Source organism: Rhineura floridana, chromosome 8 (genome assembly GCF_030035675.1).
Source record: "Rhineura floridana isolate rRhiFlo1 chromosome 8, rRhiFlo1.hap2, whole genome shotgun sequence".
Taxonomy (NCBI): Eukaryota; Metazoa; Chordata; class Lepidosauria; order Squamata; family Rhineuridae; genus Rhineura; species Rhineura floridana.
The window spans coordinates 100,404,790-100,420,700 of record NC_084487.1 but is presented as its reverse complement, the minus strand read 5'-3'; the positions used below and the strand labels follow the sequence as shown (position 1 = coordinate 100,420,700).

At 39.7% G+C, this 15,911-nt stretch overlaps 1 protein-coding gene across 2 annotated transcripts; it reads left to right on the top strand.

Moving 5' to 3' along the window:
* Nucleotides 1-1,871: 1,871 nt before the first annotated feature.
* On the top strand, nucleotides 1,872-15,708 carry ZBED4 (zinc finger BED-type containing 4). 2 transcript variants are annotated; one of them, XM_061640252.1, is made up of 5 exons: nucleotides 1,872-2,279; nucleotides 5,099-5,228; nucleotides 6,671-6,695; nucleotides 8,018-8,122; nucleotides 10,600-15,708. In XM_061640252.1, the coding sequence occupies exon 5, from the start codon at nucleotides 10,949-10,951 to the stop codon at nucleotides 14,444-14,446; it is 3,498 nt and encodes a 1,165-aa protein (XP_061496236.1). In that variant the 5' UTR covers nucleotides 1,872-2,279; nucleotides 5,099-5,228; nucleotides 6,671-6,695; nucleotides 8,018-8,122; nucleotides 10,600-10,948; the 3' UTR covers nucleotides 14,447-15,708. The 2 variants fall into 2 exon arrangements, with proteins under 2 accessions (XP_061496236.1, XP_061496235.1); XM_061640251.1 differs by lacking the exon at nucleotides 5,099-5,228.
* The last annotated feature ends 203 nt before the right edge of the window (nucleotides 15,709-15,911 follow it).

Here is a 15,911-nt window from a genome sequence, read left to right as displayed (position 1 = left end):
ACAAAATCCTTCAGACCTTCACCAGACTAATCTTGTGAGTCACTAATACTGTACCTGCAATCTAGTAATTGCATGGATGAGTCCAGTCTGATGGTGTGTGTATTCAGTCACCATACACATCTCCTCAGGATGATAAACATATATAGCTATTGGTTAGTACACGTGGTCTTGTCTACAAAATAAGGTCTCAGATTTAACTACCATCTCCAGCTAAAAGTTCTCAGGTATCAGGACTAGGAAAAAAAACTGCTCAAAAGCTGCTGCTTATCAAAGTAATCAATGTTGTGCTAAGTAGATTAATCTAACTTGGTACAAGGCCATTTCTTATGCTATAAATTGTGGAAAAATACCAACCCTTGTATAAATCTTAACAAATTCTACTGTAAGTGCTATATGAAAGACCCGGTGCATCACTCTGCACCCAGTCATTGGCTGAAGCACACAGACAGGCTCAGGAGTAAGCATGCATAGGATTATAGTCTTTCATGGAAGATCTATGAAAATACATCAGCTTTGTATGGTAAATTGTAATTCCACGATCCAAACAGTTTCATTTCACTCTGGAAATAAAAGGTAGGTTATGTATTAAACTTAATAGACCTCCAGCTCACAGAATTAGCATCAAGGAGAGAACACACCTAATATTTAGGGTGCTCAGATGCAGCCTAATAATTGGATTGAAGCAAGAATTTGGGCAGGTGCAGGTTGCAAGGTTATAGTGCAACGGGGTGGAAGAACATACACCTGCAATAATTTCCTGCCTGTACATTTATGAAAGATACCCAGTCTTCTATTGCATCTGGCCATTCTTCACCACTTCCATCTTACACAGCTCTTAACAGTGTCCTCAACACTTACCTCAATTTACAGTGCAATTCTATGCATGTCTATTCAGAAGTAACTCCTATATGAATAAATAATACATTTATTAATCAAGTATATTTACCTTCCAGGTAAGCATGCACAGGATTGAAAGTGTTTACTGCATGAACCAAAGCAATAGTAAAACTATCTACAGCTTGTCAATCCCACAACTACAGCTCAGGGGTACTTAGAATAAAAATTACACAGGAAATCAGAGGAATTTCTCAGGATTTCCCTTTTCAGGAATTAACAATACCAGCCCACATGTAAATCTTAACAAATCCTACTGTAAAATCTATGTGAAAGTCTCAGTGCATCACACCTGAAAAAGATAAAGCACTCCTGTACTCTGTTGTTTAGAAGAGGAAATCTTGGAAAATATAGCCTGCTGGAGACTCCGCTATCTCCACAACTGTTACAGCTGCAATCCTATGCACATGTACTTGGGAGCGAGCTGTCTTATATAAATATAAAGATGCCAGTTGGTCACCAAAATCCGTCTCTCCCACTTTTGTGCATTTAAGACCTTAACGTGCGTAAGTTTTCATACCACGGGGATAAAAATTATCACCCGCTAAAGTTTACGGATCGAGTCATTGCTAATAACCGAGCAACTGGGGCCAATTATGAAGTTGACTATACTTTGAAGTCTCTCAGATTTCCTCCCAAGTAAACATCCATACAAGCCCTGACAGCCTCGGAATCCCAGACGTGGAAATACTTTGCATCCCCTACCCCGATCTCTGCCGGGGGTTCTTGGCCCTCAGAAGAATCCAACCCCAGCCCCCTTATTAAGGTGGTAGGAGGAAAACAAACCCCGCCCGGGACCTGCACTGCATGGTTGCCCGTTCGGTTGACTCTCCCACTCCTACACTGCACAGAAAACACTATGGCAACGGCCACAGGTAGACTGAAAAGAGTAATCTGTACTCAGCATCAGCGAGACACAGGGTCTCGTTGTGTTACTGCTTTCCAACCCGAACCTGGTCTAACTTCACCCCTCAGCAGCAACCATTTTGTTGCCATGCCCTTTGCTCTTTATTATGCTAGTTTCGACAGATGACGGCCGACGCGACGCCCTCGATGACGCCAGACGCTGCGCCAGTGCGGCCGCTCCCTCGAGCGCGCGTGACGCTTTTGCCCGGCCGACGGGCTAGTACCGCTCGGATTGCTAACCATGACCCAGCTCCTCCTCCTCTCTCTCTCCCCCTCCCGCCTTGCTGCCCGAGCGTGGCACATGCGCAGTACGAGCCGTCGCGGCCAAGCCGGGGGAGTCCGCGTTCAGCGTCGCGGTAGCGGGAGACAAAGCGCCTGAGAAATGAATGAGACGGGCCCGCTGGAACCTTCGTGCTAACTAATTCAGCCCCGGGAAGGCGGCACCGAAGACGGTAGTACTTGAAGGAGAGATTCAAGAGGTTAGGAAAGGAACGATCCGGTTGTAAGAATGGTGTGTGTGTGTAGCGAATGCCTTTTGCCTTCTGCTCCCCCCTCCCCGGACTCCTTTCAGCCACCCGCCGTGGCTGCGCTTGGGCAGGACGCCTCCAGTCAGTTGAAATCCTTCCGCTGCAACCAGACCCTTCTCCCACCTACCCACACTTCCAAGAGCCTTGAGGTCGGTTGTTGAAACGGGAGTCAGAGGGCTCGAGAAGCAGTGTCCTGGGCTCAATGTTCGACCCTCTCCCCCTCGCGTGTGCCGGCCTTATTGTCTCAGAGGAGACCCTGAGGGAAGGGGGAGGGGAAGAAAAGCGGAACTTCGGGAGGGGTCTCTATGAGCCCCTCTTCCCCCCCCCGAGAGGGACGGTGAGGCTTCTTTGCTCGCCGCTTTCTGTTCTCTCCTCCCCCCGTTCAGCGTCAGTGTCGGATCAGGAAGCCCCCTTAAAAAGGTGCTGGGCCGCACTTCCCTTAATGGAGCAGGAACACGCGCCTGGCTTTGTCTGCCCCACACTTCGGCCTGTCTCCCCCTCCCCTTTTGATCTCGGCAGGTCCGCCCTCCCCTGGGGACCGCCCATAAAGTATGTCATACTTTCCCCCTGTTTTAACCAATGCTGCATCCCTCCTTTTGTCACACCTTTGCTCCCTCCGTCTTTTTGACACTCTTCATGGGGTGGGCCCAGATTATTCTGGGCTATCCCTCCCGGGGTGAAAAAGAGGTAATGAAAGAGGTGACATGGAAATTGACCCGAGTACCTTTCCTTAGAGCAAGCTTCCCGTGCCTGTAAATAACGCAGCCAGACCCCTGAAGAGACATATGTGTGTTTTTACAGTAAAGTCTCAGGAAAAGGTGCAGAACACTTTCTGTAAATACTATTTGGTTAATCCTCTTAACTACCCAGGCATTGGGAGAGGAACTTCCAGGGATTGTTTCTACTGTAGGGATAGGAAATTTTAGGCCACTTCATGCTGTTACAGCTTTCCAGCTAATGTTTATGCAACAATATAGGTGCTTGTGCAGGTATCACATACATCAGTCCACAGGTTAAACTATTTTTAGGGGGTGAAAACTCTGTAATTTATTAAGTCACTCTGATGCTGAGATGTCAGAGTGTTAATAGCCATTCTGACCCTGTGCAGATACATAAAATCTCCAGTTCAGTCCACAGCATCTGAAGTTATAAGTACTGTATTTCAGATATCGGGTGAGAGAGACATAGCCAGTCAAAATAGTCAGTGGATCAATGGACTGACTTGGTGATCAGTGGTTTGACAACATTGCACAGGTTTATACATACATACCTATACAGACAGCTCCCACATGGAGGCTGTCATAGACCAGTTCCCAGTGGTGGTTCCACTATTTAAACTTTCCATGTATGTCATTCCAAATGCATGCAGCCTCTTTGTGCAACATCTTGCATCCCATATAACCACTAATACTTATTTGGAGTTGTGCATATTTCAGCCAAATTGTGGACTAGGGAACTCTGAAACATTTGTTTGCTGCTTGGAGATTCATAAGAAAGTACTTTTGGCAGACTTCGTGTTTCATGTAAGCTTGCCCTGAGAGAAACAGAGCAGGTGAGAGAGTCTTATTGATCTAGCTTGTATAAAAAACTGCTAAAAGAAAACTTTCTTACTGAGTCATTGTTGGTTTTAGGAATTCAGAAGAACAAAAATCTGCAACCACAGTAGTGATGTTATGTTCAGTTTGACTTTAATCTACTGGTAGATTCTAGTAATAAGCCTCCCAAACTTGAGTCTATGCTGGGTCTAGAAGTCAGGTTCATCTTGTTCTCTGAGCAAGCCATGAAACTGCATAATGATTTGGTTTGATAAGCAGAGACCAACATAAACTGCCCCTCAAACTGAATTATTTATCCTGTTGGGAGGACCTTGGTATTTGGAACTACAAATCATTTTCCAATGCAAGTTATAAATTAAAATATAGGAGGGATAACCGGATTGTTGCCCTTTTCCTCTTTTATATGCTAGATCACTGCACTTTTGCACAGGATGCAGTTTGAAAGCTAGGTTTATTTTATATAAATCATAAAATATTATGGTCAGAGGTTTTTCTATCTCATAAATATTTAAATGGTTGTGTTTCTAATTTAAATGTTATGCGTGTATTGTAAATGCATGTGTAACTAAAGTACAAACACTACAGCTCTTTTATGTGATTTATTAAGGTGTGCAGTGCTGCTAGGTAAGGGGGAAAAGTATAATGGATCATATTATAATGCAAGAATGGGAAACCTGTGATCTTCCAGATGTTGGATTCCAACTTGTATCAGCCCCAGCAAGCATGGCTAATTGGCTGGTATGATGGGAGTTCTAGTCCAGCAACACCTGAAGGCTCATCCCTTAGAAGTCTGGAAAGTTGTCTTATGTGCTAATAGCTGTAGTTGGAATATGGCTCATGAAGTGACTAAAACATGCTGCAATCCTTTCCTCACATGAAAATATCTTCACTTTTACCACCCCAGCTGAATAACAGCATACTAGGATATTGAGGAATAACTACCCTGCATTAGCTAGTGATGCATGTAATTAACAATTTGTTAATGTTTTTGAAGCAGAAGTTCAGGCAGAATGTCCCTGTACGTAGGTCAGCCTTGTACCCATGTGCAGGCAGGAATTCAGTGTAGACAAGAGCATGGAGTTCATGTGGGTGAATGAGTGAGCTGGCAGAGGAGGAACAGATCACCCATCCTCTTTTCAACTTCCTCCTCAACAAGCATGGCAGTACAGGTGGCTGGGGGAGAAGAGCTGGATAATTCTGTCCCTTTTCCACCAGTACCCTTGGACGAAGGCATTTTTTACCAGTCTGCTAAGAGCCTATGACCTGGGAGACCAGGGTTCGAATCTCCACAGAGCCATGAAGCTCACTGGGTGACCTTGGACCAGTCACTGCCTCTCAGCTTCAGGTAAACCACCTCTGAATACCACTTACCATGAAAACCCTATTCATAGGGTTGCCATAAGTCGGGATCGACTTGAAGGCAGTCCATTTCATTTTTCAAGAGGCACGTAGCCTACATTTCCATATTGGCTGCTCCTCCACAGCCAGCATAAAAACACTGGCTAGTAATGGGGGAGGGGGGCAGGATAGTAACAGCACAGTCCTATGCATGACTACTCAGAAGTAAATTCCTTTGAGTTAAGTAGGCCTTATTTCCAGGTAAGCGTGTATAGGTTTGCAGCTTAACTTTTATAAGTTTATTTGCAACGTAGACATACATTGATAAGAGGCACAGCTGTAAAGGACTCAAGGCCCCTTCCTACAAGCCATCTGCTTGTATGGGGTCTAACTCTCAGAAATACAGTTCCATGCTGTTAAATGTGTGTGTTATAAGGTGAGAATGTGCACAGTCTTATGGACTGAAATTAAAGCCCTGGGTAATGTTATATCTGTGCTGGGCTTAGAACTTTCTTTTAGTACATAATTTCCAGAGAGGCCAAGAACTCTGGGGGGGAAAGTGCTGCTGTTCATTTTTTAAAAATTTCAGTTATGATGTTACATCTGTAAACTCTTTTAGCCTCTTCATCATCTCATTGTCTGCTCATGTTTCATTATTTTCAACTTCCATTAGTTTCTAGAACTTGCTTGTTAGAGGAAGCATATTTCTTTCCACCTCTCTAATGTTTGCAGAGCAAGTGATAATATAGGCCACAGCTCTATAGTAACTATATGGAAGCCTTGCCATTTTTCTGCTTCTGATGTAATAGTGCTTGAAATTTGGGGGAAGTGCATCACCTGTTGATAAGAAAAAGCTTCAGACTTCTTGAAAAACTATGAGCAGATATAAAGCCTCCAATATTTGCTCTTTTACTGTCCAACTTTACAAACAAAAGTTGCTGGAACAGACTGTTTCCCAGTTACTAACTTAATTCCACTCTGGGTCCGTGCGGATCCATTCATCATTATGTTAATTTGCAAATTATATTTTAAACATTGCATATTTGTCACAAACAGCTGTGTGCTAGGCTAAGATCTTATGCACATATTGAGTAATAACATTAGTCATACTCTGAGCAGACCCACTGAAATAAGTGGATCTACTTTGATACACCTAGCATTGGATATCACCTATTGTATTTACTCAATTGCTACAAAGGGAACTGCTGCATGTACATTTCAGGTAACTGTTACTATACTACACGTGGTGGTGAAGGATGTGTATTGCAATGTAACAATAATACGGTGTGCTTGAGCTTTGAGGGTAGCGTGCTAGAAATGACTATATGGGGAAAAGTGGGTATTTATTTGTGCATGTAGGCCGAAAGCAAAGAGCATGGATTTAAGTTAAAACAATGTCTTTTCTTCTCTCCCCCCCCCCCCGATCTGGATATCGTCTCTGAAATGAAGCGAGGAAAGATAGTGGGCCAACTAGGTGAGTGCCCTGTCAACCATATTTATTTATTTTCATTTGCTTGATGCATGTTCTCTTGAAATTATTATTATTAAAAATGTACCCAGATTTTCCATATTTGTAGGTTTTCAAAGCAGATAACACTCATAAAAACAAATAATAATATGTTGTATTATTACAAATAAAGCATCTATCGGCAACATTCAAAAACAGAAGCAGCAAACCCAGAAACAATCCCAAAAACAACCAAACTGTCAGTTACCATATAGGACAAAAGCATGTGGAAATAAGTGGCTTGACCTGATATGTAAAGACAGGGAGAAAGAGAAGTGACTAGATATTCTGAGGCAAATAAATCCACAAACTAGGTGCCACTGCTGAGGGCTTTATCCTACGTTTCTACACTTGCTGTGTTTCGGGCAACAGTGGGATACAGAGCAGGATCTCCAATGAAGCTCTAATAATTTGAGTGGATTCATAGGGGAGGTGGTGGTCTTAAGATATCCAGGTCCTAAACAGTTTTTTTTTAAAATTGCACCCAGCATTTTGAATTGGGTTCAAACAGATTGACAACATATGAAGATTGATGTGATCAAAGCATTGGGCCACCAGTAGACTGTTTAAAATTCTCCTTCCAAATTTTAAATGCTCCAAAGTAAAGATAATTATCTGAATAAGTAGGTATGAAAGTGGAGCTGTTGTGCTACTAATAATTTAACATGGTGCTTAAAGAATTTTAGGTGTGCCAGTGTTAAAATGATGTGAATAATATCAGGAATTTTCTGAAAGTCTTGCCAGTACAGTTGGAGCTTCTGTCTTGATTTGAAAGTAATTAAGTTATTCAGTCTTTGAATTGCTAATTGTCTTAGTGATGCAAACTTCAGGCACTGCAACAAACCATGGCTTGTTGTAAGGAAAGTGCAATACAACTCGCTTATGTGTTATGTGCCCTTTTTCATCTTCCTTCATCTGTGCATGAGGGGAAGGAGATTTAAATGCATCAATCACAATTTGGAACAAACCACATTTTCCTGTTTTGTCCAAATACAGGAAATTAGTTTGTACAGTTACTTTAAAACAAAGATATCAAAACACTGTCTCATATCCTGGTTTGTTTATGATTTATTAAATAAACCATGGTAATAAACCATGGCTTTATATGTTCAAATGAAAAAGGAAATTTTGGATTGTGGTTTGGAAGAAACCAAAGCTTTTAACCTCATCTACTGTGCATGAAGGAAGAGGTTTGTCTGGATTAAATTTTTCGCAGCAAACATACTCAAAATAGCTAATGCAGAAAAATGAAAAACATTGTAAAGTGAGTCCTATTTATCTTTGTACAGGGTTTCAGAGAATGTTGGCATCTTCCTTCAATAAATCCTATAAATTGTTAGTTTCCAAGTTTGTTTATTCACATGGGACCTAATTAGAAGGATGAAGCCTACAAGGTATGTGAAAAATTAAATAACATACAAAATATTTTAAAATTACTACCAAATTTGAGTGGTTTCTTTTGTTTCATATAAAAAAGGTTTATTTTAGAAATCTGTATTTAGCAGTTCTAGTTGGTCTTATGTTAGCTTCTTGCTTGTTGAGGAAAAGTATTCTGATAGAATTTCGTCCTTCAGTAGTGAGTGCCTGTTTACTCTGAGCCACCACTCTTACTATGCATGTTAAATTCCATGAGTTGTCATTATGAGAGGAAAAGCAGGTAAATGGAATATATGAGCAGCAAAGTTGTAAGAAGTGAGGGATTTTGGCATAAACCCAGGATTATTTATGCTGAAAAGCAGATGGACTGTTAGCAAATAATCTGGAGCTGGGGAGCACTCAGTTGCAAAGGAGATTATGGCATAGGCAGTCTGACATTACTAGGTGCTGCTGTTCTAAATTGTCCTCAGGGGTGATCATGGATATCTGTGCTGATCTCACTTTTCTCAATAATAAGCAAAATGTAGACTTTAAATATACTACTAGTTAACATGGTTGAAAGTGTAATTGGAGGAATGTGTTCAGTGGTTTGTAGGATATTCCCCCTGCCTCCGATGTATCATGATGCTTAAATATTGGTACCTTTATTAAAGAACAGGCATATTTTTCCAACTCTGCTATGCAGAACTTTGAACTATGTATACAAAAATGTCAGTATCAAGGGGGGGAAGTCCTTTTAATAATTTTTGCTTATTCTTGGCTAACATTAAATATCTCTTTATGTAAACAACACATCTGGGAGCATATCTGTCTTGCTAATTTAGCTGCACAAACGTTAATTGTTTTGTGGCTAATAAAAACCTTATGACATGTGGCTATTTAGTATATTTAAGTACTCTTATTTGCATTTATTATAAGATCTAATGCCTACTCATTTCAGTTAATATTGAAGTTAGCAATTTGGTCAGTGTAAATGTCATTCCATTTTGATAGTTGCTCTGGACTAGTAGCAGTGGAGCACACAGAAATGATACTGGCTTTAGATGTAGGTGCAGATATTGGAATGTATTTATATTAAATGGATAGAAATGCTGGAATCTTTGAAAGAGGCAGATAAAGAGCAGCTCCTGATAGACCACAGTCAAAAGATGTATCCTAGAGCTGTAGCCTTAAGCTTTGGAACCAGGCTAAAATGCATGAGCAGAGTTTTCCCCCTTTCCTACAGTGCTTGTTCTTTTTCTATCTGTTTCCCTAATTTTAAGAGAGTGAATGAAGTGGATATGCTACTGGCTGTTCCTCTGTTTATATAAGGAGAGTACTGAAGATGAAAGCAAGGAAAGTGTATACTAGCTAATATTCGGAAAGTGTAAATGAGATCGCCAGCTTAGTCTGCACACCAACTGAATGGGCCACACTCATTCACACACATGCCTCACCCAAGAATACTTACTACAGGGGAGGCAGGAGTTGGTGCTATTGCCACCACCTTAAATTACAGGGTGAAAAGCAGCTAGAATAATGAAACTGAGGATGGCAGCGTAACTTTTCAGCCATCTTTATGCCAATTAGGCTGACAAAGTTTTAACGACTAGTCCTGTGTTATGGTATAAAGCCAAACTTAATTGAACTTAAAACAGTCTACGGCTGAGCGGAAGAATCCTATGTGTTCTGTTGAAGAAAGATGGAGTATAAATGTAACAAATAATAAACACTTTGGATTGGGGTGGGGGAATAGATGAAATCTCAGTTCAGGGATCACATAAGTGACTCCACCTATTTCTCCATTCCTTCCCACACAAACTAAAAAGATAACTCTGTTAGTAATAAAATGTACAACAATGGGCCAATTATCCCCTTTGTTCAGTTGACATGGAGATTCAAAGGGAGGCTATAAGGTTTATCTGCCACGATCTGTATGTTATGAGCCTGATCTGCTTCTCACTCATCATGCTGTTGAGTGATGTATCATCTAACTCTTATTCCAGCATTTAAGCTTAGTTGATCTAAGTAGGGGCCATTAATTAGGTACAAAGCAAATGATGGCTGGGACCCCTCAAAACCTTTACAATTAGGTGACTAAGGTGGCTTTTGGCTTTCAGAGACTTGTTTCTTAATGTCTCCATGCCAAAATGCTTTTGAACTTCAGAGACAGTTCGTGAAATAGAAAATGAGTCTTCTGGCAAAAAGGGGAAAAATGACAATTCATATCAGGCATGATTAAGCTGTTGGGTACACCTAAACTAGCTGTTTGGATCCTGGCCATTACACATAGCATATGGGAAATGATTTTCAAATGTACTCTGCAGACAAACATTTTGCAGAATTCAGTTTCTTCTGAAGTTGCTTTTCTCCCTTACATTATAAGAGAACAGTGATGGTTAAAGTCTAAACATGGAAGTAAAGAAGGAAGTAGTCAGTCATTCACTTTAGGCACATGAAATAAGCTTAGCTGAATTGGTGTGTACTTACGCATTTTGCTTTCTTTTATTTTTAGATGATCTGAGTGGATTGAGATTTGAGATGAGCATATGATTTTTGGGAAAATCAACTCAACATCCTCTCCTTAGTTTTTTCCTCAAGACATGAAGTATTTAGTACCATTGCTCATCAAAAACAGTATATGACCTAGGAATCGCAAGATCCTGGGGGTGGGGAAATGAGATTCTGTGAATTAAATCACATGGTTTTTCATAAGTTTGTGTAATATACATTTCTTATCAAACTACAAATACAAACTTATGTTCCACCCACATCCTTTTACATGGCTTAAGATACATAATTTAAACCCAGTTCTAAATTTTCACTAAGTTATGAAGACACAGCAGAATTAACTGCGATCAGTCATGGATACAAATAGAGCAGATTCTCCACAAATGGGTGATAAGTTTATGATGGATAAAATCAACAGTTTAAAAGTGGAACCAGAAGATGATAGCAATTGTGCTTTAGAAACAATGGATATAAAAATTGAACAAGAAGACTTGAGGCAGACAGACAGCAGTGATGAGCAAGATGATAGAGAAAAGAATTTCATCCATAATAATTCAGGTAAATATATCTCTGCAGAAAATGAAGACGATTATGGATCTCTTTTTTCCCAATACAGCAGCACCCTTTATGATGTAGCAATGGAAGCTGTCACACAGAGCCTTCTTTCAAGCAGAAATATTAGTTCCCGGAAAAAGTCTCCTGCTTGGAACCATTTCTTTATATCTCCTCGAGACAGCACTAAAGCAATATGTATGTACTGCATGAAAGAATTTAGCAGAGGTAAAAATGAAAAAGACCTAAGTACAAGTTGTCTTATGAGGCATGTGAGGAGAGCTCATCCGACTGTGCTCATTCAGGAAAATGGAAGCATGCCACCTATATCTTCCTTTTCTTCTCCTACATTATTAATGCCATCTCAGCCTGCAGATGTTGGAGATTTAACTAGCATGTTAGCCCCCATAAAATTAGTGAAGAAAACTCTTTCTAAGATTCCATCCCCAGATCAAATAACTGAGGAATCTGTTCCTGTAGTTTCTACTGAAGAGATGCCCTCAGACCTATCACATACTGAAAAGAGCAATAAAGAAAGTGGTGGTGGGTTGTCTCAACACTTTCCCAGCAACCAGTGTGAAGAAACTGAAAACGTAGCAGAGAAAACTGTTCAAGTTCCTAAGAGTACATCTGGCTCCAGAAGAAGATCTGCTGTCTGGAAACATTTTTATTTGTCTCCTTTAGATAATTCAAAAGCTGTCTGCATCCACTGTATGAATGAATTCAGCAGAGGAAAGAATGGGAAAGATCTTGGAACCAGTTGCTTGATACGACACATGTGGAGAGCCCATCGTTCTATTGTTCTACAAGAGAATGGAGGTGGTTCGAGCATACCCCCTCTGTACTCTGCTTCTCCAACGTTGTTGCAACCCATATTGCCTTCAGATGGTGATCCAAATTCTGTGACATCTCCTGGAAAAATGGCTAAAGAACCAACATCTGTCTGTTCTTCTCCAGACAGAATGGCTGAAGAAAACAATTCTAATTTTCCTTTGGGAGATACACTTGTAGAGGACTCATCATTGTTGTCATCATCTGAAGATATAGGTGAAGCATCTTTAGTTTCTTCCCCTGAAAAAAGCCCTTTGATATTTGAACATGGCTCTGTTTTTCATCAAAATAAACGGATGATGCGAAAGCTTAAATCGGAAGTATGGCATCATTTTTCTTTGTCTCCAGGGGATAGTTTAAAAGTTGTGTGTAGACACTGCAGTTGTATGGTAAATCGTGGGAAAAAAGACAATGTTGGCACAAGCTGTTTGACAAGACATTTATATAGACGTCACCCTGAAGTCATTGGGATCCAGAAGAACTTTATGGATGCGAGTTTAGCAAATTCTCCTTATGCTACCTTGGCTTCTGCAGAATGTTCATCTGCAAAATTGACTGACTTACCCACGATGGTTTCTAATGATAGTCAAGTCATATTTCCTGTCAGTAGCAAAAAGACCTCAAAACTGTGGAATCATTTTTCAATTTGTTCTGCTGATTCAACAAAAGTCATATGTATGCACTGTGGACGTACAATAAGTCGAGGGAAAAAGCCAACCAATCTAGGTACAAGTTGCCTTCTAAGACACTTACAACGGTTTCATAACAATGTCCTGAAACCAGATGCCTCAGAGCCAGTATTGTCGTCTTCTATAAATAGTCATGTGCCACTGAGCACAGATTTGTTGGGATCTTCGTCTTTTGATGAAACCAATGACAAATTTTCTGACACTCACCCTGTTGCCAAAAAAATTACCAGTCTTGTAGCGGAAATGATTGCACTTGACCTTCAGCCATATTCTTTTGTAGACAATATTGGCTTTAATCGATTGCTTGAATATTTGCAGCCTCAGTATTCGTTGCCTTCACCATCATACTTTTCTCGTACTGCAATTCCTGATATGTACGATAGCGTGAAAGAAATAATTGTTTCACATCTTAAAGAAGCTGAAAGTGGAGTAGTACATTTTACATCTGGAATATGGATGAACAACCAAACCCGGGAATATTTGACCCTTACTGCTCATTGGGTAACATTCGAGTCCAGGGTTCGACCTCAATGTGAAGATTACCATTGTTCAGCTCTTTTAAATGTATCACAGATTGATTGTGACTACAATGGTATCAGCATTCAGAAGCAACTAGAATATTGGTGGGAAGCCTGGATCACATCCATTGGGCTTCAGGTTGGGATTACTGTTACAGATAATCAGACTATAGGAAAAACTTTAAATGAAGGGGAGCATTCAAGTGTGCAATGCTTTGGTCACACAGTTAACCTCATAGTAAATGAAGCTATTAAAAGCCAGCGAATGGTTCAGAACCTGCTCAGTATTGCAAGAAAGATTTGTGAACGTGTTCATCGGTCAGCAAAAGCAAGAGAGAAACTGGCAGATCTACAGAAAGAATATCACTTGCCACAGCACCAGCTAATTCAAGATGTTCCATCAAAGTGGAATACGTCATTCCATATGCTTGAACGCCTAATTGAACAGAAAAGAGCAATTGATGAAATGTCCATAGAGTGCAGCTTCAGGGAGTTAATAAGCTGTGATCAGTGGGAAGTGATGCAGTCTGTCTGTCATGCACTCAAGCCATTTGAAGTTGCAAGCAGAGAGATGAGTACACACATGTCCACTTTAAGTCAAGTAATTCCAATGATTCATATACTCAACCGGAAAATTGAGCTACTGTTTGAAGAAACAATGGGCATAGATACCATGCTAAAGTCCTTAAAGGAAGCTATGGTGAGTAGACTGGCTTCCACACTTCATGATCCACGGTATATTTTTGCTACACTTTTGGACCCTCGTTACAAAGCTTCCTTATTCACTGAAGAGGAGGCAGAACAGTATAAACAGGACTTAATCAGGGAGCTAGAAATATTAAATGCTACCTCAGATGATGAGAAACCTGTTCCCAATGGCTGTGGTATAGGTTCACCATCTAAAAACTCTTATGGGGACAATAATCTTTGGTCACTTATGGAAGACATGAAAAAAGCAAAAGTTCCAAAAGAAAAGGCCAAGTTGCCAGAAGAAATGGTGCTTTTGTATTTGGAGGAAGAAGTGCTTGAACATAACTGTGATCCCCTAACTTACTGGAACTTTAAGAAGTCATCTTGGCCCGCACTGTCAAAGTTGGCTGTTCGATTCCTGGGATGTCCTCCAAGCATTGTTCCATCAGAGAGATTGTTCAGTACATCCAATGAAAACATCAGCTTTAGTCAGTCAAGGCTAGCAATGGAACACTCTGAGAAACTTATATTTTTGAAAGTAAATCTTCCTTTGATATACTTCCAGTATTGAACATAATGAACAAGCTGCCAGTCTACATTTTTTGTTGCTCACTGGATAATTACTGTATTTGTAACTTGGATTGTTAAATTGCTCCAGTAGGGCCATGTATGACATCTAATCAGTGACTGTAGTTCCAAATTCTAGATTTATTTTTCAGCTTTCTATATGTCTACATGTGCCTTATTAATAGTTCTTCAGGCCAGATATTGTATATAAGTGTTTTTTAAACTTCACATTAGAATTAGATTTGTCTTTGTTCCAATGATAAAAAATTAGGTTTTAATTCATAATTGTAAATAGTTTTAAAACAGTTTGAATAGAATGGCAAAGAAAGATGTAAACAGTTCTATTATGTAGTTTTTTATCCAATTATGTAAAAAACATAAATCAGGTACTGTATATTAGTTGAACATTGCTTTAATTACAAAAAAAATTGTAGCTGTCGGAAGAAAGTTGTACATAAAGGTGGAATTGAAGCCATCTTTCTACTTGGCAGGTTTTAACTGCAGGCCTAATGTACTTAAAGGGTAATGATGATACTCGAATATGATGTATGTGTACTAAGGGTGGCTATTGAATTAGTATTTGACTAAATTAAACTTAGAGGTATTATGGAATGTCAGTTATACAGTAATCTATCATCTTGCCATTCAGTGGTCCCTATTCAGGTTTTTTTTAACACTGTAACTGAATTAGAGCTTGAGTATTTATAAGGTCTTTGGGATGTTTATTTTCAAAAATTCCCAATTAATGTTTGTTATTTAATACAGTTTATTGAAAGGTAAAATATAAAGAGTAGGCATTATGCTAAAGCCTTTTAAAATTGAGTGCATCAAAACATCCAATATTGCCTGGTGTAAAGAATTAAGTTGTGGTTTTTCATGTAATTGAAAACTGCATGACATCCTCTTGCATTTCTGTGACAAAAAGCTGATTCTCAGTGAATAGCCCTTTTAGATTGGTGCCCTGCTTAGAATGTTATATGGTAGAATTCTCATAATTGACATTGTCCATCAGGCAAAATATCGTAGAACCCTTTAAACCTCAAACTGAGGTAAGAATAGCCAGCATTTTAATTGTAAACAGTATGCTCTCCACATTTTTTAAAATATTGAAGATTCGTCTCATTTTTTTTTTTTTAAAATTGTTCATTGATGAAATTCTTAGGGGATATGAATTGACTGTGACCTTTAGGAAAGATGTAGTTTTGTTAAAATACTGTACCTCTGCCTAATTTTTGCATTTACTATGTTTTAGTGTATTTATAAATGGTGAACTCAGTTTCTGAAATTAAACATCTTATTTGCAATTTTTAGAGTGAGTTGAATTCTCTTATTTTCTCTTTAGAATGCCATAGGGATTTCTGACTCTGAAAAGTAATTTTAGGAATATGCAGAAGCATAACAAATGCATAAGAACTACAACACATAAAAGGGGGGGAGGGTACTTCTACAATGTTGCAGTCAAAAAATTC

Excerpts from the sequence above, each read along its gene's own strand:
- ZBED4 (XM_061640251.1), top strand. The coding sequence starts at position 10,949 with ATGGATACAAATAGAGCAGATTCTCCACAAATGGGTGATAAGTTTATG.